We start from the raw sequence: 22,637 nt of genomic DNA, 5'->3' as shown, positions 1-22,637 counted from the left end.
TTAGTTGCTCTGCAGTGATAGTGGGAGTTGACGATGTCCTCTAGGGAGGGCAGAGAGTAGCCAGTGATCTTCTGGGGGCTGTTGACCTCTCTTTGCAGAGCTTTCCTATCCGCTGCTGTGCCTCCAGCATACCACACTGTGATGGAGTAAGTGAGGATGCTCTCCATGGTGGTTTTGTAGAAGGCCTACAGAAACTTAGCTTCCAAGTTGTTCTTCCTGAGCACTCTCAGGAAGTGGAGTCACTGCTGGGCTTTTTCCACCATGGCAGTGGTATTTACAGTCCAAATGAGTTTGTCTGTGATGTGACTCCCCATTGATGAACATTGGGACCGGATCGATGCCGGACTTCTGGAAGTCCAGCATCATTTCCTTCGTCTTTGTGGTGTTTAGTGTAAGGTTGTTTGCAGAACACCACTTTGACAATTTACCAATCTCGTCTCTGTAGGCAGACTCATCTCCTTCTGAGATGAGCCCGATCACGGTGGTATCATCAACAAACTTGATAAAGGAGTTGCTGGGATGGGCTGATATGCAGTCATATGTGTACAGAGAGTATAGCAGAGGGCTCAGTAAATAACCTGGGGGTGGGCAGTACTTAGGGTGATTGTGGAAGAGAGGTGTGGGCTAAGTCTGACAGGCTGTGGACGGTTTTTAAGGAAGTTTTAATCCAGCAGCAGATGGACAGAGATAGTCCAAGGAGTGAGAGTTTGTCAACCAAAATACCTAGGATGATTGAATTAAAGGCTGAGCCATAGTCCATGAAAAGCATCCTGACGTAATTTCCTTGGCGTTCCAGGTGGCTCAGTGCAGCATGGAGAGCTATTGTGATGGCATCCTCAGTGGACCGGTTTCCTCTGTAGGCAAACTGGTTAGGGTCAAGTGAGGGAGGAAGTAAGCCCCTTATGTGGTGTGCAACCAGCCTCTCTCCAAGCAATTCATAATCATAGGTGTGAGTGCAATAGGCCTGTAATCATTTAGACTGTCAATGGCTGCTTTCTTTGGGACATGGATGATGATTGCAGATTTCAGGCACGAGGGAATGGTTGATTGTTGCAGGGATCTGTTGAAGATTTTTCTGAAAACACACATCAGGTGATCAGCTCAGGCTTTCAATCCCTTCCCTGGCCCTCCGTCTGGGCCAGCAGCCTTTCTGGTATTTACAGTCCTGAGCACACCTCTCACTTAATGTTTTTGAAGCGTCAATTTGCTGTTGGAGGGAGGTGGTTGTGATGAGCCTGGGTTTAATCTGTCCGTCTCAAAACGGGCAAAGAAACGGGTTAGTTTTTCTGCCTGCGAGAAGTCTGTGTTTCCGGCACACATCTTGTTCTTACTGTTGTAGTTTGTGATGTGTTGTAATCCCTCCTACATTTTTTTGAGTTGTTTTCTGTGAAGCACTCCTCAATATTTCTTTTGTAGGCCGCCTTGGCCTCTCTCCTAATGGGACAAGTGGAAAGGAACAGAAGAATTATATCATTTTCTTTCTTTCAACATACTCTGTCTTTTTGTGCACTCTTTCTTTCTCATTTTCTTTTCTTATCTTATATATCCCTCTTTTCTTATGGCTATTTTCACTCAATATTCTGTTGTTTTTTTTCCTTTTCTTTCGTCTTTTTTGTTTTAGACTTTCAATGCAATTTTAAAATTTACTATCTAACAGGACTACTGATTGTCGTCTTCCCCAGAATGTGCTCATTTGGCAAGCTTATCTCTATGTTTCCAAGGAACACTGCAGTGTGAAGATGTCTCGTCAAACCCAAGGTTTGGGTGTGGCTTATAAAATTTGAACTCACTTTTCCCAAATTAGTGGGTCACAGTGACTTTATGAAACTTACTTTTTTAGAGTGTTTCATCATGTAAAGCCTACTCTTTGCTTTATGTGCCTCAACATCCGCTGACTCCGTTGTCAGTTTACGTGACCTACCACTGACTTTGCTGTGGTTCCCAAACGCATCCAAGTTGTTATAATATATAATAGTTGAGTGTGGGATATTTAGGAGTGATGAAAATGAATGGACTTGTTTCACAGTTGCCACCCTATCACAATTCTATGCTGAAATACATGGACCACCCAAGAGCAACTCATTCTTTCACACGTTTGTGAAAGTCTCCAAAACTAGGTGCTTAATTTTATACACCTGTTGCCATGGGCACTTAATTCTGGTTATGTGAATTGCTATTCACCGTTGTGGGGGACTGGACCTTTTCCAAGCTGACTTCAGGCAAAAGGTGGACTATACCATGAACTCACCAGTCAGTCATAGCACATTTAGACACAGATCAACCATTCACACTCAAATTTACAGCGTCACTGAGTGGAAACTAAATCCACATTGCATGCTCAAAGTCAGGCGAGTGTACCACTACACCGTCAGTGACCCATGACAAATTTACAGGACTCACAGTATGAAGTGACATAAATGAGTGAAACTATGCTGAAGTATTTCTGTTTCTAAGCTCATCAGACAGATGCGTTGACGTCAGGATTTTTCCTTTCCTCATGATTTGCTTTTAAACGCACTCTGAGCTGTAAGGTCTTATATAGCCAGGTTTGTGGCTTTCCTAATTAAGTCCAATCAGTATAATCAAACAAAGCTGAGCTCCAATGAAGGTGTAGAACCATCTCAAGGATGATCAGAAGAAATAGATAGCATATGAGTTAAATGTGTGTCACACTAAAGGGTCTGAATACTTACTTATTTATGGCTGTGATACTTGTTTTTCAATAAATCTACAAAGATTTCAACAATTAATTTTTTGTCAATATGGGGTGCTGTGTATTTTTCCAGCCTTTTAGGAAACTGCTCCAATACGAGTGAAAAATTTAAGGAGGTCAAAGTACTTTCTGTACCCACTGTGTATTGACTTGGCGACATTGGGGTTAGTTATGGGATAACTATGACTGTTACGATTTGATTTTGTTGCTAATCAGGCCAATGTTAAATACTTTGTAGTTGTTTTGGAATGTGCTATTTGATCATTCACACTTTGGAGTGGCGGATTGTACACTGACTCGACAGACAGACAGCAGCAGGCAGGAGAAGTATGGAAAGCTGTATTAGCAAGAAGTAAGCGTTTTGGGATGACGTGTGTTTTAAACAACCTCGTTTGAAAATTCCGAGAAAGGGACCAAGCTCTGTCTCTTGGAATACTCTTACATGTTGAGTAGCGTTAGGGCATCAGATTGAATTACCAAACATACCCATAATTACTTTCTCTGTCTTATTTTCCAGTCACTGGATGACGACTGTACATTGGAGGAGGAAGTTGACGGATTAGTAGAAGAAGAAGATGAAATTGATCAGTTTAACGATGACACCTTTGGAGCTGGAGCTGTTGGTTAGTTATGCTGTTTTTAGTAAATCAGTAACTCAACTACCACTAGATATACAGTCTAATATTTACAAATAGGAATGTTTATTTGCTACACAAATACATCACAACAACAAACTAATTATTTGTCTTATCTCTTCTTCCAGATGATGACTGGCAAGAGGAACATAAGCGCCTTGCTGAGCTTGATGAGCGAGATGAGCTTGGTGAGGGACTTGGGTTGGCAGTGGGGGTGAAAGATGAATCAGAATTGGGTGATGATGAGAATTCATCGTCCACCTATGTCACATCTGGCTGGGGTCATCTCCCCTTTCATCCACCTCGTCATTCAGCCCACCACTCCTCATCTGGTGTGGAACAAACAGGTTAGTGCTATCGATCAAAAGAAATGTCTTCAAAAAGTTTCAAAATGGAAGAAAATCTCAGGAGACATAAGCATACAGGCAAATGTAACTTGCAAACCCAGCTACATATGGCCAATTATATTATTATTTTTTTGGCTCAATGTTTCGTTTTTTTATTGGGGCGGGGGTGCTTCTGTAATTCAAACTCTATCCTTGCTGACCAGTGCTTCTTGCACCGACACGGCTACGATCAAAAAGGAGCTAGTTTACAAAAGCAAGAAGGACATCATTGGAGTTACTTAGACTGAACTTTATAAAGACATAGTGGCCATTTATACCTTCCAAACTAGTTTTTATTAACGTTTAGAAACTTTTAGTTTGAGGTATGTATGTGTCACTCAACAGCAATGGATATAAGATTTACATTAGGGCCAACCTGAACGTCGACGTAAGAGTGTGACAAATGAATTCATGAAGAACTGTAAGACGGACCATGAATTTGTTTTTATTTTATGTAAAATTAATATGAATTTTAATGAATGAATATGTGATAGTAACCATGTATTTGATTGTTTAATGATTATCCATTTAATTTTGGCACTTTGTCCTCTTTGGAGGGGGTCCAGTGTTAGTCTTTGACAACAGACATGGAACAGCCAAGCCATGCAGTTTAACTGGTCAGCTCATTCTTATTGTTCAACATTTTCAATGCAAATCCTTTAAGATATCTCTTTGTATCAATTGTTTTTTTTTTTTTTTTTTTTTTTAAAGCATCTTGAGATCGATTTAAAAAAAAAAAAAAAAAAAAAATCTATTTCTCTGGTAAATGTCGGCGTCTGTTTCAAAGCTCGTTGTGTATCAGGAGTCATAAGGAAAATCCCAGAAGTGATGTAAGGGGGGGGTGGGGAGACAAGCTTGTTTGAAATATCGTTTTTTAATAAGCCGAAGGGTGGGGGGGTTAAACAAATTGGGTTTTGTAAAAAATAAAAAAATAAAAAAAAGTTTATACAGCTATATCTGCCGAGGGCTTACTTTTAGTAGTCCCAGAAGTTTAAAGAACTAACCTACAGTCTTTACGTAAGATGATGTCTGGCCCAAACCCTGTGTTGTCCTATCGCCATTCACTATTAGATTTGGAAGATGGAAGAAGGGAAAGTGACTTGGCTGAGTCATTGGCAAGAATGGTTCTGGATGCTGACCCAGCTATTGCTGGAGTTGGAACAGCAGAGAGGCCCATTTCTTCTCAAAACCAAAGGTCGGGGCATGACTCAAGGTCTAGAGCCCTACACCAACCTTCCACCATTTCACATTCACCTTATCCCCACCAGCACCCCCAGCAGCACCAACGACCTGCTGCTCCTTCCACTTCAGGTCAGTTCCAAAAACAATTACACCTTTGTGTTCTCCTTTCCAGGGTTTTGTCCCTCTGGCAAATTAATTTATGTAAAGTGGAAATATGCCATTGTGGTAAAATCTAGGTTCATTGTAAAACCTGCTTGACTGAGGTATTTCTTTCCACAATTCCAGGCCATTCTCCATCATCAATGCTTACCTACCAACAGCAGCAGCATTTACTTCGCTCTCTACCTGGTACCATTGGCCAGGTTAGTCGAAAACTCTACGCGTGAAAATCTACAAACCAAATTCCAATGAATTTCGGATGTTGTCCATCCATTTTCTCAGTCGCATATCCTCACGTGTTTCGTGGGAGTGGTAGAGTCAGTCTCACCTGTCATCAAACATGAAACAACAGTCACACTCACTATCAGACTGCAGAATACCAAAACCACAAGCCAGTAATTAAAAAAATAAAATAAAATTGCGTGCTCTCTCACACAAACAAACTACCACTTCAACCAAGTCTTGTCTTGTATGGCACAATTCCCATCAAATGCAGTACTGAAATACTCACTTGATTGGCGGTCCAACTGTAAAAAAAAATCCCAGTGTGGCAGGACAGGAGTAATTTTACTTGGGTCCCCACTCCTGGAAATGTTTGCCACTGTTCCCAATTTTCTCCATTGATGTATAATGGCTCTAACAGTGGCTGACACTACAGCCCCAAAGCCTTGGAAATGGCCTTTTTAAAAGAAATTAACCTTTTTAAAAGAAGCCGCAGAGTATGGTTGTGAATGGTCTTAAATAGCACCTAACACATGCCCTACCTCTCAGACACAGCTGCACCTGTCTCTCACGGTGGACATGCACCTATGATGAAAATTTCAGACCCCTCCATGATTTCTAAGTGGGAGAACTTGCAATATACCAGGGTGTTGAAATACTTATTTTCTTCACTGTATTTGAAATCGTTTACCCTCGCTATCTCTTCTCCCTGGAGCTTCACTCTTCCTCCGCCCCTCACATTCATGCACACATATTGTTTTACTTAAACTAATCATTCCTCTTGTTTCCAGTGTGTGCCTCCATCTAATTGTTCCTCCGCCTGCTCCCTGCTTTCACTGCAGATCACAATATCTGCGAACATCATGGTCCAAGGTGACTCCAGTCTAACCTCGTCTGTCAGCCTATCTGTTAATACCGCAAACAGGAAGGGGCTCAGCGTGGATCCCTGATGCACTCCCACCTCCACCTTAAATTCTTCTGACACACCTATGACAGATCTCACCGCTGTTCTGCTGCCCTCATATATGTCCTGTACGATTGTAACATTTCTCCACTACACCAGACTTGTGCCTGCAGTTCCACAGTTCCTCTCTTGGTACTCTGTCATAGGCTTTTTCTAGGTCTACAAAAACACAATGTCCTTCTCTGTGCTTTTCCACAAGCATCCTTAAGGCTAATAATAACTCTGTGGTACTCTTTCTAGACATGAAACCATACTGTTGGTCACAGATACTTATGTCCTGAGTCTAGCCTTGACTACTCTTTCCCATAACTTCATTGTGCAGTGATGAAAGTCCTCCGGATTTTCCTGGAATTCCGGATTTTTAGATTTTCATGAAATAGTTCCGGAAAATTGAGGGAAAATTGCTTAAAATTAATCCGGATATTAGTTGACAACATTGAACGAACATGCGTTTGATTTCGTTGCCATAACTTCATTGTGCAGTGATGAAAGTCCTCCGGATTTTCCTGGAATTCCGGATTTTTAGATTTTCATGAAATAGTTCCGGAAAATTGAGGGAAAATTGCTTAAAATTAATCCGGATATTAGTTGACAACATTGAACGAACATGCGTTTGATTTCGTTGGTTTGCTTTCACGAGCGTAGCCATGTTGAGGCACTAACACGAGTAACAGTAACGCCCCTCCCCTCGCATTCTCTCAAGACGTCGCTTATTTTGTGTGGTCTTGACATTAATTTATGTGTTTATTTAATAAACGTTAACGAAACAAGCCTGCTCCAAAACAACTGGTGTTCACCCGGAAACAGGAAATGCAAGTTCACCGGACTGAGCACGTACGGAGCATGTCCGAAAGCGCATGTTCAGACCCGCTTCACGTAATGCGAGCGCATTTACGTTGAAAGTCATCAACATGATGAGGCATGTCAAAAGAAATTCAGTTACACCGGGGGTGCTCATTGCATCGATCGCGAGGCAGTGTGACGGCGTTAAAAAAAACCCCCCCAAAACAACAACATAAGACTATCATCTACCTCATCCCAAGATTCAGGTGTGGCCAATACGTTGAGTGCATGCACATAAAGGTACGTTCTAGCAAGCCAGCCTCCTATTTACGGGAGTCCCGTGGTGCAATCCCCCCCTTCCACAACAATACGTCACGATTGCCGACAGGAATATTTGTTCCAATGTATCGCTAGCATGTTGCCAGTAACGCCGATTATGTTAAACTAAACTTTCAGCATCTTGAAAACATTGCGAGTATAGACCGTTTGTGTTTATTCCTTGACAGGCCAGTGCATTTAACTTTTATTCAGATAAAGTTTGTCAGATCAAGAATTTATGAAAAATTTTAAATACCGTTTTATATCATGTTCTACTAATATCAGTTGAAATTGGAAGTTGTCATTTCTGAATTTTAAATTTTAGTTTTCTATTTGAGTTATATATGTATTTTATTTTTAATTTACAGTTATATTGATCCAGTAAGTTATTTTAAGGCTATATATATATATATATATATATATATATATATATATGTGTGTGTGTGTATAGGATTTGACAACACAGCCCTATGGGGGCACGAACCAGTGCAATCGGTAGGCCAGTCCCAAGCCCGGATAAATGCAGAGGGTTGCGTCAGGAAGGGCATCCGGCGTAAAAACTGTGCCAAACAAATATGAGCGTTCATCTAAAGACTCCCATACCGGATCAGTCGTGGCCCGGTTTAACAACGCCCGCCCCCGGCACTGCTAACATGCAGGGCGTCGGTGGAAATTCAGCTACTGTGGGTCGAAGACAAAGAAGAGGAGGAAACAGGATCCGTCGTTGAGAGAAAAAGAGGAATGCACAGAGCCTACAACTGAGTGGAAGGACTTAGAATGTTGGCATTATGACAGGAAAAGCTCAGGAGTTGGTTGACATGATGATTAGGAGAAGGGTTGATATACTGTGCATCCAAGAGAGCTGGTGGATAGGTAGTCAGGCTAGAAGTTTAGGAGCAGGGTTTATATTATTCTAGCACGGAGTAGATGGGAAGGGAAATGGAGGAGAGGTTATTTTAAAGGAAGCGATGGCTAAGAATGTCTTGGAGGTGAAAAGAGTATCAGAGAAAGTGATGAGACTAAAATTTGAAATTGAGGGTGTTATGTATAATGTGGTTAGCGGCTATGCCCCACAGGTAGGATGTCACCTAGAGTTGAAAGAGAAATTCTGGAAGGAACTAGATGAAGTAGTTCTGAGCATCCCAGACAACGAGAGAGTTGTGATTGGTGCAGATTGTAATGGACATATTGGTAAAGGAAACAGGGGCGATGAAGAAGTGATGGGTAAGTACGGCATCCAGGAAAGGAACTTTGAGGGACAGATGGGGGTTGACTTTGCAAAAAAAATGGAGATGGCTGTAGTGAACACTTATTTCCAGAATAGGGAGGAACATATAGTGACCTACAAGAGCGGTGGTAGAACCACGCAGGTGGATTATATTTTGTGCAGACAATGTAATCTGAAGGAGATTACTGACTGTAAAGTAGTGGTAGGGGAGAGTGTAGCTCGACAGCATAGGATGGTGGTGTGTAGGATGACTCTGGTGGTGGGTAGGAAGATTAAGAAGACAAAGGTAGAGCAGAGAACCATGTGGTGGAAGCTGAGAAAGGAAGAATGTTGTGCGGCCTTTCGGAAAGAGGTGAGACAGGCTCTCGATGGACAGCAGAAGCTCTCGGAAGACTGGACTACGACAGCCAAGGTAATCAGAGAGACAGGCAGGAAAGTACTTGGTGTTTCTTCTAGTAGGAAAGGGGAGAAGGAGACTTGGTGGTGGAACCCCAAAATACAGGGAGTTATACAAGGAAAGAGATTAGCGAAGAAGAAGTGGGACACTGAGAGGACTGAGGAGAGGCGAAAGGAGTACATCGAGATGCGACGTAGGACAAAGGTAGAGGTGGCAAAGACAAAGCAAGAGACGTATGAAGACATGTACACCAGGTTGGACACGAAAGAAGGAGAAAAGGATCTCTACAGGTTGGCCAGACAGAGGGATAGAGATGGGAAGGATGTGCAGCAGGTAAGGGTGATTAAGGATATGATGGAAATATGTTGATTGGTGCCAGTTGTATGCTAAATAGATGGAAAGAATACTTGGAGAAGTTGATGAATGAAGAAAATGAGAGAGAAGGAAGAGTTGAAGAGGCAAGTGTGAAGGACCAGGAAGTGGCAATGATTACCAAGGGGGAAGTCAGAAAGGCACTACAAAGGATGAAAAATGGAAAGGCAGTTGGTCCTGATGACATAGCTGTAAAGGTATGGAAGCAATTTGGAGAGATGGCTGTGGAATTTTTGACCAACTTATTCAACAGAATGCTCGGGGGCAAAAAGATGCCTGAAGAATGGAGGAAAAGTGTTCTAGTTCCCATTTTTAAGAACAAAGGCAATGTTCAGAGCTGTGGGAATTATAGAGGAATATAGTTGATGAGCCACACAATTGAATTATGGGTAAGAGTAGTTGAGGCTAGACTCAGAACAGAAGTACCTGTGAGCAACAGTATGGTTTCATGCCTCGAAAGAGTACCACAGATGCATTATTTGCCTTGAGGATGCTAGTGTAAAAGTACAGAGAAGGTCAGAAGGAGCTACATTGTGTCTTTGTGGATCTAGAGAAAGACTAACTTGGAACTTTGGTACTGCATGCGTAAGTCTGGTGTGGCAGAGAAGTATGTTGAAATAGTACAGGACATGTATGATGGCAGCAGAACAATGGTGAGGTGTGCCTTCGGTGTGACAGAAGAATTTAAGGTGGAGGTGGGACTGCATCACGGATACAGCTCTGAGCCCCTTCCTGTTTGCAGTGGTAATGGATAGGCTGACAGATGAGGTTAGACTGGAATCCCCTTGGACCATGATGTTCCAAATGATATTGTGATATGCAGTGGAACAATTAGAAAGATGGAGACATGCACTGGAAAGGACAGGAATGAAGAAGAACCTGGTGTACATCTCATCATATGCCTCTTGTTTAGCCTTCGCCACCTCTTCCTTTGTCCTACGTCGCATCTCTATGTATTCTTTTCGCCTGTCCTCAGTCCTCTCACTGTCCCACTTGTTCGCTCATATGACTTCCTGTATTTGGGGTTCCACCACCAAGTCTCCTTTTTCCCTTTTCTACCAGAAGACACACCAAGTACTCACCTGCCTGTCCCTCTGATCACCTTGGCTGTAGTAGTCTAGTCTTCCGGGAGCTCCTCCTGTCCATTGAGAGCCTGCCTCACCTCTTTACGGAAGGCCGCACAGCATTCTATCTTTATCAGCTTCCACCACCTCGTTCTCTGCTCTACCTTCGTCTTTTTAATTTTCCTACCCACCAACAGAGTTGTCCTACACAGCATCATGAGCTACACTCTCCCCTACCACGACTTTGCAGTCAGTAACCTCCTTCAGAATACATCGCCTTTACATAATATAATTAACCTACGTGCTTCTACCTCCGCTCTTGTAGGTCACTCTAGGTTCCTGCCTCTTTTGGAAATAAGTGTTCACTACAGCCATCTCCATCCTTTTTGCAAAGTCCATCACCATCTGTCCCTCAAAGTTCCTTTCCTGGATGCCGTACTTACCCATCACTTCTTCATCTCCCCTGTGTCCTTCACCACCATTTCCATTACAATCTGCACCAATCACAACTCTCTCTGTCTGGGGTGCTAAGAACTACTTTATCTAGTTCCTTCCAGAATTTCTCTTTCAACTCTTGGTCACATCCTTCCTGTGGGGCATAGTTGCTAATCACATGATACAAAACACCCTCAATTTCAAATTTCAGCCTCGTCACTCTGTCTGATTCTCTTTTCCACTTCCAAGACATTCTTGACCAGCTTTTCCTTTAAAATGATCCCTACTCCATTTCTCTTCCCATCTACTGCATGGTAAAATTCAAACCCTGCTCCTAAACCTCTAGACTTACTACCTTTCCACCTGGTGTCTTTGATTGAAGCACAATATATAAACCTTTATCCGAATCATCATGTCAACAAACTCCTGAGCTTTTCCTGTCATAGTTCCAACATTGAAAGTCCCTACACTCAGTTGTAGGCTCTGTGTATTCCTCTTCCTCTTCTGACGAATCTGGTTTCCTCTTCCTTCTTTGTCTTCGACCCACAGTCGCTGAATTTCCATCGACACAGTTAACCGCCCCAGCGGCGGAAGTTGTTAACCCGGGCCACAACCAATCTGGTATGGGATTCATTTGATGAAAACTCATTGTGTTTGGCACAGTTTACGCCCAATATCCTCCCTGACTCAACCCTCTGCATTTATCCGGGCTTGGGACCGGCCTACAGATTGCACTTGCTTGTCCCACCATCGGGCTGCAGATCGTCAAATAAAACCAATCAAATAAAGAAAGTTCACACACATGGTACACAATTCACATAATACCTAGGTAAAGTTAAAGTAAAGGTCCAAACCCACGTGAAGATAGAAGAAAAAGTCATAAAAGAGATTCAAACCATAATGTCCCTGCAGTGTTTCAGCCGGCAGGAGTGGAGCAAGTTGAAGTTGAGGGTTGTGTCCCAATTGTCCAGCATTTACAGTCTACAAAATATATTACTATTACTAATAAGGACCAGCAGGATGTGTGTGTGTTTCTCAACAATGGGACAAGGCAGAAATAGTTGGTTCGCTGATCAAAAATTTTATGACTTAATTGCCAGAGGGGAAAATACTGTTCGAATGCTTGCTAGTTTCGACTTGGATTGATCGGTAGCACTTTCCCGATGGAAGGAGCTGGAAGAGCTGGTGGCTAGGATGTGGAGAGTCAAAATGATCCTGCCCACTTTGGACTTCGTTCGAGTTGCGTGCAAGTCTTCAGTAGTGGGGAGAGTGGTGCTAACAAACCATTCACTGGTTTTGATTGTCCGTTCCAGTCGGAGTTTGTCCTTTTTTGTGGCGGCCCCAAACCAGACTGTGATGGAGATAAAAAGTACTGATTGGATGACCGCTGTGTAGAACTGTCTCAGCAGCTCTTGTGACAGGCCGTGCTTACTCAGAAGCCGCTAGAAGTACATCTTTTGCTGGGCTTTTTTGAGGATGGACTTGATCATGGCTGGCCTCATCTCTCATCGGGGCAATATCAGAGCAAAAATTGTGTCAGCACATCCACGGCCCGAATGAGAAGAAGTGATGGTTAAGGATGGACAAATTTACAGTATGTATGTACGGTAATGGTCCTGTTCTTTTTCCTCATCACTTTAGATGAACTCGCGGAATATCTGGGAGAACAGAATGGGTTTTGGACCAGTCAGTGTAACCCCAGGACTAGTTACACACATGGAGGTAAGTAATTTTTGATGATACTTCATAAATTCCAATTCTTTGACTTTTAATCAGCAAAGATTTTGTGTATCATATAGAATTCAATCTGTCTTGAGTTCGTACCACTGAGGGCATGTTGTTGGCACCTCTTTCATTATTTTAGAGTTCACTTATGTAGGAACAGAATATAGCAGTGATTATAGGCCCTTTACTCTTTGTGAATAGTCAAGAAACGATAAACTTGTCCAAAAGGGAAGCTCGCAAATGTTAAGATTGGGCAACTTGTGTGTGGAAAAAAGTTTATTTAAGTTATGCATTTTTTTTTGTTTCAACAAAAAAAAAAGATTTCAGTGAGGTCATGGTAACAAACTTGAATGTGTGTAACTCTAAATAAGGAGTTGATGTTGATGGTGTAAGACATTTACTGTCTCAAGAGCAAGGGTGTCAGAAGTGTGGCCAATGACCAGGACTGGCTTGTCAGGAAGGCTAATCTAGCCGGTTGGGTGATTTTTGCAAAGGGTGAAACTTACTATAACACATTAGCTGCAGTTTTTCATTGAGAATACCTGTTGTTGATAATTTTGTCCACTGGAGGTTGGACTTGCGCTACATTTTGGTAGCTCATTGAATGAAACACATCCATTTTTTTCTGACTCTCCTTTTGTGCTTATTCACTGTGGTGTAAATGCAGGGACATCACATTGCCAAACTCACCATTGAAAAGTACCCCTCCACTCAAAATTGCGTGATTAAAAATGAGAAAAGTAGACAGCGAATGTAGATCTTTACACGAAGTATGAGCTGCTTCCTATATTTTTCCATATGAATTTCCAATGAAGCGGACACTGGTGTTTTCACAGGAACCTTTAGTGCTTAAAGAGTATAACATTCGGTGCCACTATGGGTCGACGTGGCAAAAAAATACAACAGCTTACAAGCACAATTGAAAGAGAAGATAAATTGCTTGATGGATATGAGTAAACAGCTGTCTTCTTTTATCGGTACGGAAATGATTATTGGTGATGCAGCAATGAAAGCTTGCTACAGTACCATGAAAAACTATTTGCCATGTTCCTGATTTTCTTTTTTTTTTTTTTTTTGCATGTCACACACGGCTTTCAAATCATCAAAATGTGAAAACCCAAGGATATACGAAATGCAGTTTTAAAACAACACCAATTTATTATGGCACAAAAAAATCTGAACCTTTCTTGCCCTCTTCTTGTTTTCCTTTTGCTTCGTCCTGTTCGGGGTCACCAAAGTGTGTCATCTTTTTCCATCTAAGCCTATTTCGTGCATCTTCCTCTCGACACCCAGTGTTCTCATGTCTTTCCTCACAACATCCATCAACCTTCATTGTGTGGCCCATCATCGTTATTCTTCTGTAGTTTCCACAGCTCTGAACGTTGCCTTCATTCTTAAAAATGGGGATTAGCACACTTTTCCTCCATTCTTCTGGCATCTTCTCTCCTGCTAATATTCTATTGAATAAGTTGGTCAAAAACTCCACAGCCACCTCTCCAAGGTGCTTCCATACCTCCACTGGTATGTCATCAAGACCATCTGTCCATTTTTCTTTCTGTTCAGTGCCTTTCTAACTTCCCCCTTAGTAATCATTGCCACTTCTTGGTCATTCACACTTGCCTCTTCTCCTCTACCTTTTCTCCCATTTTCTTCAATCAATCACTTCTCAAAGTACTCTATCTACTTGGCACGGTACTGACACCAGTCAACATATTCCCATCGCTATCCTTAATCACCTTTAATTGCTGCACATCCTTCCCATCTTTATCCCTCTGTCTGGCCGTTACATTCATTGGCACAATTCACATACGTACTGTAAAAAATGAAAAAGAAGCCACTGGTTTCTTTTGGGCAGCACACAAAACTTTCTCTAACAACGACCGGTACTCCAGCACCCTTTTATTTTTCCTACTTTAGCTTACACCCCCATGCCCGCTCTTAAAGATGTACACTCATAATTACAAATTTTACAGTACCTATGCAGCCCATCAATATGTTTTAGAATAATAACGTCCACAATCTGGGCAACGTAGAGCAAAGACAAGCTAAACATCCTGCTTGTTTACTTTTGATATTAATGGAGAAAGTTAAAGAAGAAATGCTGTTGTTTTAAGATGCAATGACTGTTGGACTATGTAAAAAAGTGGTTAAACCGGACAAGATTTTCTCTTTGAGTGGGAAAGGTCTGGTCTGAAGCCGAAGGATAAAATGCAGGATGAGATGGTGTGTAATTTTAAAATTCCACCTTGGCATTGCCTGATCCAGGATAAAAGCACAGGCAATACAGTGCACAAAAAGCAAATTCTTTATTTTAAATATATGTATTTATATATAGTATATTAAATCACATAACATCAATATATCATTGCGTGAATCATCATCATCCCCCACACTCCCGTCGTCGATAGCTCGCGAGAGGCTGGCTGCTTGAAAAGTAGATCTTGGGGTAAAAAATTCTGGGCACCCCGATTTAGAGCCTGTCTCACCTCTTTCCAAAAGGCCACACAACATTCTTCCTTTCTCAACTTCCACCACCTGATTCTCTGCTCTACCTTTGTCTTATTAATCTTCCTACCCACTACCAGAGTCATCCTACACACCATCATCCCATGCTGTCGAGCTACTCTCTCCTCCACTACTACCTTACAATCAGTAACCTCCTTCAGATTACATTGTCTGCACAAAATAAAATCCACCTGCGTGCTTCTACATCCGCTCTTGTAGGTAACTCGATGTTCCTGTCTCTTCTGGAAATAAGTGTTCACTGCCAATTCCATCCTTTTTGCAAAGTCCACCACCATCTGCCCCTCAAAGTTCTTTTGCTAGATGCTGTACTTACCCAACACTTCTTCACCCCTGTTTCCTTCGCCTTCTTCTGCTGATCAAGCCACTTTCCTCCTCCTTTCTTTTTCTTTTCATTGTATATAAAAATGTGGGAAAAAAAGAATAGTACAGGTATGAGGGCAACAGAATAGTGGTGAGGTGTGCCGTAGGTGTGACAGAAGAATTTAAGGTGGAGGTGGGACTGCATCAGGGATCAGCTCTGAGCCCGTTCTTATTTGCAGTGGTAATGGAGTGGCTGACAGATGTTAGAGTGGCATCCTCTTGGACCATAAAGTTTGCAGAGTGTGATCTGTAGTGAAATTAGGGAGCAGGTGTAGGAACAGTTAGAAAGATGGAGGCATGCACTGGAAAGGAGACAAATGAAGATTTGCCGAAGGCATATGGCATATTTTGTCCAGTTTTACCAATGTCCTTCAAACCTGCCTCAAAATGAAAGTTAACTTCTCCATTTTAAAGATATCTTGAAACACTTAAATCCAGTCCTCAATTGTGGGAGTATTCTTTATCAACTATTTCCTTGAAATAGCTTTTTTGCTTGCTAGTCACAAAATTCTGTAGTATTAATCCAGTATTAATCCCAAGAATAAGGTTCCAAATTTTAAAGGAATCCTGACTTTCATAATTATCTCCATATTTTGTCTTTCCAGTATTTTAAAATGATTGGACAGTTCCAGAACACATGAAAATGTGTCGCCTTAGTCTCTCCGCAATCTCTCCAGCAGGAGGTACTTGCATCCGGCAAGATCCTCTGAGCTGGATCTTTAAAAGATTTAACTCAATTTTTCAACCCAAATTTTCTCCAGTATAGAGCAGAAGTACTTTTCCACTGGTTGAAGTTTATCTTTTTCAAAGTTTCCAATTGCAGTTAACTTTACTTTCCTTTTCCCATTTCTCTTTTACAGTGAAGAAAATAAATATTTGAACACCCTGCTATATTGCAAGTTCTTCCACTTAGAAATCATGGAGGGGTCTGAAATTTTCATCGTGGGTGCATGTCCACTGTGAGAGATAATCTAAAAAGAAAAATCCGGAAATCACAATGTATGTTTTTTTTTAAGGATTTGTGATACAGCTGCAAATAAGTATTTGAACACCTGTCTATTAGCTAGAATACTGACCCTCAAAGACCTGTTAGTCCGCCTTTTAAAAGTCCACCTCCATTACATGTATTATCCTGAATCAGCTACACCTGTGTGAGGTCGTTAGCTGGATAAAGACACCTGTCCACCCCATACAATCAGTAAGACTCAAACTTGTAACATGGACAAGACCAAAGAGCTGTCCAAAGACACCAGAGACAAAATTGTACTCCACACGGCTGCAAAGGGCTACGGAGATATTGCCAAGCAGCTTGATGAAAAAAGGTCCACTGTTGGAGCAATCATTAGAAAATGGAAGAAGCTAAACATGACGGTCAATCTCAATCAGGCTTCTGCATCAAATATTAACATTGGGTTTCTCAGGTGTTCAAATACTTACAGTATTTGTAGCTGTATCACACAAATAAATCATTAAAAAAATCATACAATGTGATTTTTGGATTTTTCTTTCTCTCGCTCTCTAACTCACTCGCACGCAGAGACACACACACACACACAGACCCCTGCATGATTTGTAAGTAGGAGAACTTGCAATATAGCAGGGTGTTCAAATACTTTTCTTCACTGTATCTATATGTAATCACGTCTAACTCCTGTAATATTCTATAAACTGGGTCTGACTTATAAGCAAGAAGGAATATCTTAACCATACACGCATTAGTATGTTTGTAGTTTTTCTTCTTTTTTCATTATTTTCTCAAGGTAATGTCTCAATTGCAAAAATCAACAAAAGTCTTGATTGGTAAATTTAAACTGATTCTTTAGTTCCTCGAATTGACCCCTCCGTACAGGGCACTTAACCACACCTCCTAAAGTGACGTCACGCTACGTGCGCTAACGTCAGACAAACAATTAGCAAAAAGAGTGGCGCAGCAAGAAAAGAATAGAGTGAAACCGTACGATTTACCGGCTGATTTCTCACTCGCATTCTTAACTAACAGTGAAATATCGTTGAAAAGCGGACAGCAGGGCTTCAAGTATTTCAGCGAGAGGTATTTCAATAGTATTTACATGCATATCGACGGAGAAACCATTGATATTAGGGCGAGATCTTTCCGGAGTCAGAGGAAGACCGAGAAGCCACATAATATATTATAACCCAAAGACGAATTCGTCATTGACAGTTTCCTATTTTCGTGTTACCTATCACACTTGTGTGCAGAATCTGTATGTGTATCTGTATAGCTGTTTGTGAACCGCCGTATTAAGGAAAAGAAGGCGAGGCTTGATTTACGAGTTGTTTCTCTCGTTTTCTTTGTGTAGCGTCACGTGCACCCCTCAATAATTATTCTTGATTTAGTGCCGAACCTACGTAAGTCCCGACCGAGTACGACAATCACTACTTTAGTTTCCTCAAACATCCTTCCTTCAGTCTTGGTGTCTCTGTGCACGTCGAAGGCTTTTAGGACTGCTAGTCCGGTTTAGCTTAGCTCACCTCCAACAAAGCGACACGTTTGTGCAGTCAGATCATCACAAAATATTGCTCAAAACAGATCAAGTGTGTCAATCATTCACACGTAGCTATGTTATGCAAGCGAAGAACTGCTAATTCATTTATGTGAGACATGTATTGAAAATCAAATATAGGGCTTACCTTCGTGCAAACATATCTGTTCCGGTTGATGGATTCAGTTGATGATGCGGTCTTCCACAAAGTTTGATCCATCGAAGACATTTTTCGTACTGGGTCTTCGGTTTTGGAAAGGGTACGAATTGAACTCCACCAACTAGCCTTTCAGGATACGTGTCGTCACTATTATAAAGTCCGTGACTACACCTCTTAACCATATCTATTGTTAAAGAACCCAAATACGCGATAAAACGCTAACAAAAGCTAAACTGGACCATGCAACGTTGTCTGAGGGAACTGCGGGTCCCAAAAAGGGGGCGTGGTTTATGCAGATCTCTGGCCTCTGATTGGTCAGCGACGCGGATGACGCAATTTCTACGGAGGGGTCAATTGTCAAAGTGCACCCTCTTCATAAAGATCACTGTGTATGATGAGACCTTTTTTGCCCATTGTTTGAATCTTATATCAAACCCGTTGGGTGGCAAATCTGAATCTTGTACTATTGTAACATATTTCTATGCCGCACAGGACTTACACATGCAGTACCACAATTCCTCTCTTGGTACTCTGACATAGGCTTTCTCTAGATCCACAAAGACACAATGTGGCTCCTTCTGACCTTCTCTGTACTTTCCACGAGCATCCTCAAGGCAAATAATCCATCTGTGGTACACTTTTTAGGCATGAACTGATGCTGTTGCTCGTAGATAAATACTTCTGTTATGAGTCTAGCCTCTACTACTCTTTCCCTTCATTCCACTTCATTGTCCGCGCCATATAATTTATTCCTGTATAGTTCCCACAGCTCTGCAAATCACCTTTGTTCTTAAAAACGGGAACCAGCACACTTCCATTGTTCAGGCATCTTCTCGCCCACTAGTAGTAGTTGGTCGAAAACTCCGGAGCCACTTCTTGAAATTGCTTCCATACCTCCACAGGTATGTAATCACTGCCTTTTTATTTTTCATCCTCTTTCGTGCCTTTCTAACTTCTCTCTTACTACTCATCATTGCCACTTCGTGGTCCATCACACTTTCCTCTTGTACTCTTCCTTTTCTCTCATTTTCTTCATTCATTCAACTTCTCAAAGTATTCTTTGTGAAAAGGTAATTGGCCCTCCGAACCCAATAACGGGTTGCGCCACCCTTGGCAGAAATAATAATAAGAGCCTTTTGTTTGAGGGCTTGAACTGATGGCGGGACGTTCTCCTTCAATATTTTCTGGTACACAAGAGAATTCATTCTTCGGAGACTTGATTACACACACAGTTGGATTCTATTTATCATCTGTAAACATTAGATCATTCGTACATACTCGGTGAACTTCTAGAGTGAGTTTGCTTCACTGAAAGTCAGGGGGCTGAATAATATTCCACGCCCCACTTTTCAGTTTATTTGTTTGAAAAAAGTATAAAATATTGAATAGATTTCGTTCCAATTCACGATTGTGTCCCACTTGTTGATTCTTGACAATTTTTTTTTTAATTTTATATTTTTGTTTGAAGCCTCGAATCTGGCGAAAGATTGAAAAGTTCAAGGGCGCCGAATACATTCACAAGGCACTGTAAATTTCACCTTGTCTGTGGTAGTCTCAGGGTTCTGTTTAATGTGAAGAGAGCATCATGAAGACCAAGGAACACACCAGTAAGGTCAGAGATGCTCTTGTGGAGTAGTTTAAAGCCAGATTTGGATACAAAAAGTTTTCCCAAACTTTAGACATCTCAAGGAGCACAGTACAAGCAATCATATTGAAATGGAAGGAGTGTCAGACCACTGCAAATCCACCAAGACCTGGCTCTCCCTTCAAGACCATAAGTGTCAAACTCTGGCCCGCGGTGTAATTATATTGGCCCGCAAGGCAATTTCAAATTAATATTAGAGCTAACCCTAACCCTTTTACAAGTATTACACACTTGTTTTGGTTCCATATTAAAAGGTTCATTTGTTCAACCTTGGCTTGCGGCTTTGTTCAATTTAAAATTTTGTCCCACTGTGAATTTGAGTTTGACACCCATGCTCCAGACTTTCCCCTCGAACAAGGAGAAGACTGATCAGAGATGCAGCCAAGAGGCCCATGATCACTCTGGATGAACTGCATGCATGCATCGTATGTTGCACAAATCTGGCCTTTTTGGAAGAGTAGCAAGAAGATAGCCATTTCTCAAAGATATCCATAAAAAGTCTTGTTTAAAGTTTGCCACAACCAACCTGGTAGACATGCCAAACGTGGTAGAAGGTGCTCTGGTCAGATGAAACCAAAATCGAACTTTTTGGTCACAACGCAAAACAATATGTTTTGTGTAAAAGCAACACAGCTCATCACCCTGAACACACCATCCCGACTGTCAAACATGGTGGTGGTAAACTCATGGTTTGGGCCTACTTTTCTTCAGCAGGAACAGCGAAGATGGTTCAAACTGAAGGGAAGATGAATGGAGCCAAATACAGGACCATTCTGGAAGACAACCTGTTGAAGTCTCCGAAAGACCTGAGACCGGGACGGAGATTTATCTTCCAACAGGACAATGATCCACAACATAAAGCCAAATCTACAATGGAATGGTTCACAAACGTATTCAGGCAAAGTCCAGACCTGAAACCAATCGAGAATCTGTAGGCAGAGCTGAAGACTGCTGTTCACTAATTCTCTCCATTCAACCTCACTGAGCTCGAGCTGTTTTGCAAGGAAGAATGGGCAAGAATTTCAGTCTCTCGATGTGCAAAACTGATAGAGACATACCCCAAGCGACTTTCAGCTGTAATTGCAGCAAAAGGTTGCGCTACGAATTATTCATGCAAAAGGGCCAAATAATATTGCACGCCCCACTTTTCAGGTTTTTATTTCTTAAAAACGTTTAAAACATCCAAAAAATTTCATTGCACTTCACTATTGTGTCCCACTTGTTGATTCTTGACAAAAAAATATATATATATATATATATCTGTTTGAAGCCTAAAATGTGGTGAAAGGTTGAAAAGTTCAAGGTGGGGGGTGAATACTTGCACAAGGCACTGTAGGTACATTTATAGGTCCACTGATTGTGATATGTGAGTTGCACAATTTGCAAATGGGAAGACTAATTTCTGTTGAAATTATACTAATTTTTGTTCCGAAATTTCCGAGTATGATTCGCCACGAGGTAAGAAATCTACGGAATGTATTGGCACCAAAACAATTGGAAACGTTTTGATTTGTCATTGATAGCTTATTGCGCTACAGATGTATTGGTCTGGCCCACTTGAAACTATATTGGGATGGATGTGGTTTCCTCACTAAAATGAGTTTGACACCCTTGCTCAAGAGTGATCTGGCACAGGATGTGTTGTTCAAGTCTGGTTATTGTGATTTTAATGCCCCAGGGCTTGTTTTTAGCTGCCTCTTCAGGATAGTCCTTTAATGTCAATAATAAAGGAGGTGGGGCTTCCAAAACGTCCATCAAAGGGGCAGAATGATGGCCGGGATTTGTCAGAAAGGGTTCCACCACCACGGTCTTCTTCACCTGTGATTGGGTCCCCTCCAGTAAGGGCAATGCCTATTGGGACTCCGCCCAAACAACCAATGGGTCACTCCTTAAATCATCAGGTATTAAACAGATCAAAGGTCACAGTGAAATATTGTAATCACTTCTTTTTCTTCTTCTTAACATACAGTGAAGAAAATAAGTATTTGAACATCCTGCTATATTGCAAATTCTCACACTGAGAAATCATGGAGGGGTCTAAAATTTTCATCGTACAGTGAAGAAAATAAATATTTGAACACCCTGCTATATTGCAAGTGCCACCTCTTAGAAGTCATGGAGGGATCGGAAATCTTCATTGTAGGTGCATGTCCACTGTGAGAGAGAGAGTCTAAAAAGAAAAATTCAGATATCACTGTATGTTTTTTTTTTTAAGGATTTGTGATACAACTGCAAATAAGTATTTGAACACCTGTCTATCAGCTAGAATTCTGACACTCAAAGACCTGTTAGTCCGCCTTTAAAATTCCACCTCCACTCCATCTGTTATCCTGAATCAGATGCACCTACGTGAGGTTGTTTGCTGGATAAAGACACCTGTCCACCCCATACATTCAATAAGCCTTAAAGTTATAACATGGCCGAGACCAAAGAGCTGTCGAAAGACACCAGAGACGAAATTGTACAACTCCACATGGCTGGAAAGGGCTACGGAGAAATTGCCAAGCAGTTTGGTGAAAAAACGTCTACTGTTGGAGCAATCATTAGAAAATGGAAGACTCTAAACATGACTCTCAACCTCAATCGGAGTGGAGCCCATGTAAGATATCACCTCGTGGGGTCTCAATGATCCTTAGAAAGGTGAGGAATCAGCCCAGGACTACACGACAGGACTTGGTCAATGACCTGAAAAGAGATGGGATCACCGTTACCAAGGTGACTGTTGGTATTACAGTCAGACATCATGGTTTTTAATCATGCATGGCACGGAAGGTTCCCCTGCTTAAACCAGCACATGTCAAGGCCCGTCTTAAGTTTGTCAATGACCATTTGGATGATACAGAGCAATCATGAGAGAAA

At 41.6% G+C, this 22,637-nt stretch overlaps 1 protein-coding gene across 5 annotated transcripts in view; it reads left to right on the top strand.

Moving 5' to 3' along the window:
* Nucleotides 1–22,637, top strand: part of patl1 (PAT1 homolog 1, processing body mRNA decay factor) — an 83,977-nt gene that overhangs the window by 20,922 nt on the left and 40,418 nt on the right. For 3 of the 5 annotated variants that reach the window (XR_009796420.1, XM_061830070.1, XM_061830071.1), the window contains exons 2-7: nt 3,231–3,336; nt 3,477–3,695; nt 4,806–5,045; nt 5,202–5,278; nt 12,500–12,580; nt 21,470–21,679. Coding sequence is in view for 4 of the 5 variants with exons in the window: in XM_061830070.1 (XP_061686054.1) it covers nt 3,231–3,336; nt 3,477–3,695; nt 4,806–5,045; nt 5,202–5,278; nt 12,500–12,580; nt 21,470–21,679 (933 nt within the window). In the remaining variant the exon portion in view is untranslated. The remainder of the gene's footprint in view (nt 1–3,230; nt 3,337–3,476; nt 3,696–4,805; nt 5,046–5,201; nt 5,279–12,499; nt 12,581–21,469; nt 21,680–22,637) is intronic. The other 2 variants (XM_061830072.1, XM_061830073.1) reach the window with 2 other exon arrangements.

The sequence above is a fragment of the Syngnathoides biaculeatus genome, chromosome 9 (genome assembly GCF_019802595.1).
Source record: "Syngnathoides biaculeatus isolate LvHL_M chromosome 9, ASM1980259v1, whole genome shotgun sequence".
Classification (NCBI taxonomy): domain Eukaryota; kingdom Metazoa; phylum Chordata; class Actinopteri; order Syngnathiformes; family Syngnathidae; genus Syngnathoides; species Syngnathoides biaculeatus.
The sequence above is the reverse complement of the archived record's forward strand: the minus strand, read 5'-3'. Positions and strand labels throughout refer to the sequence as shown.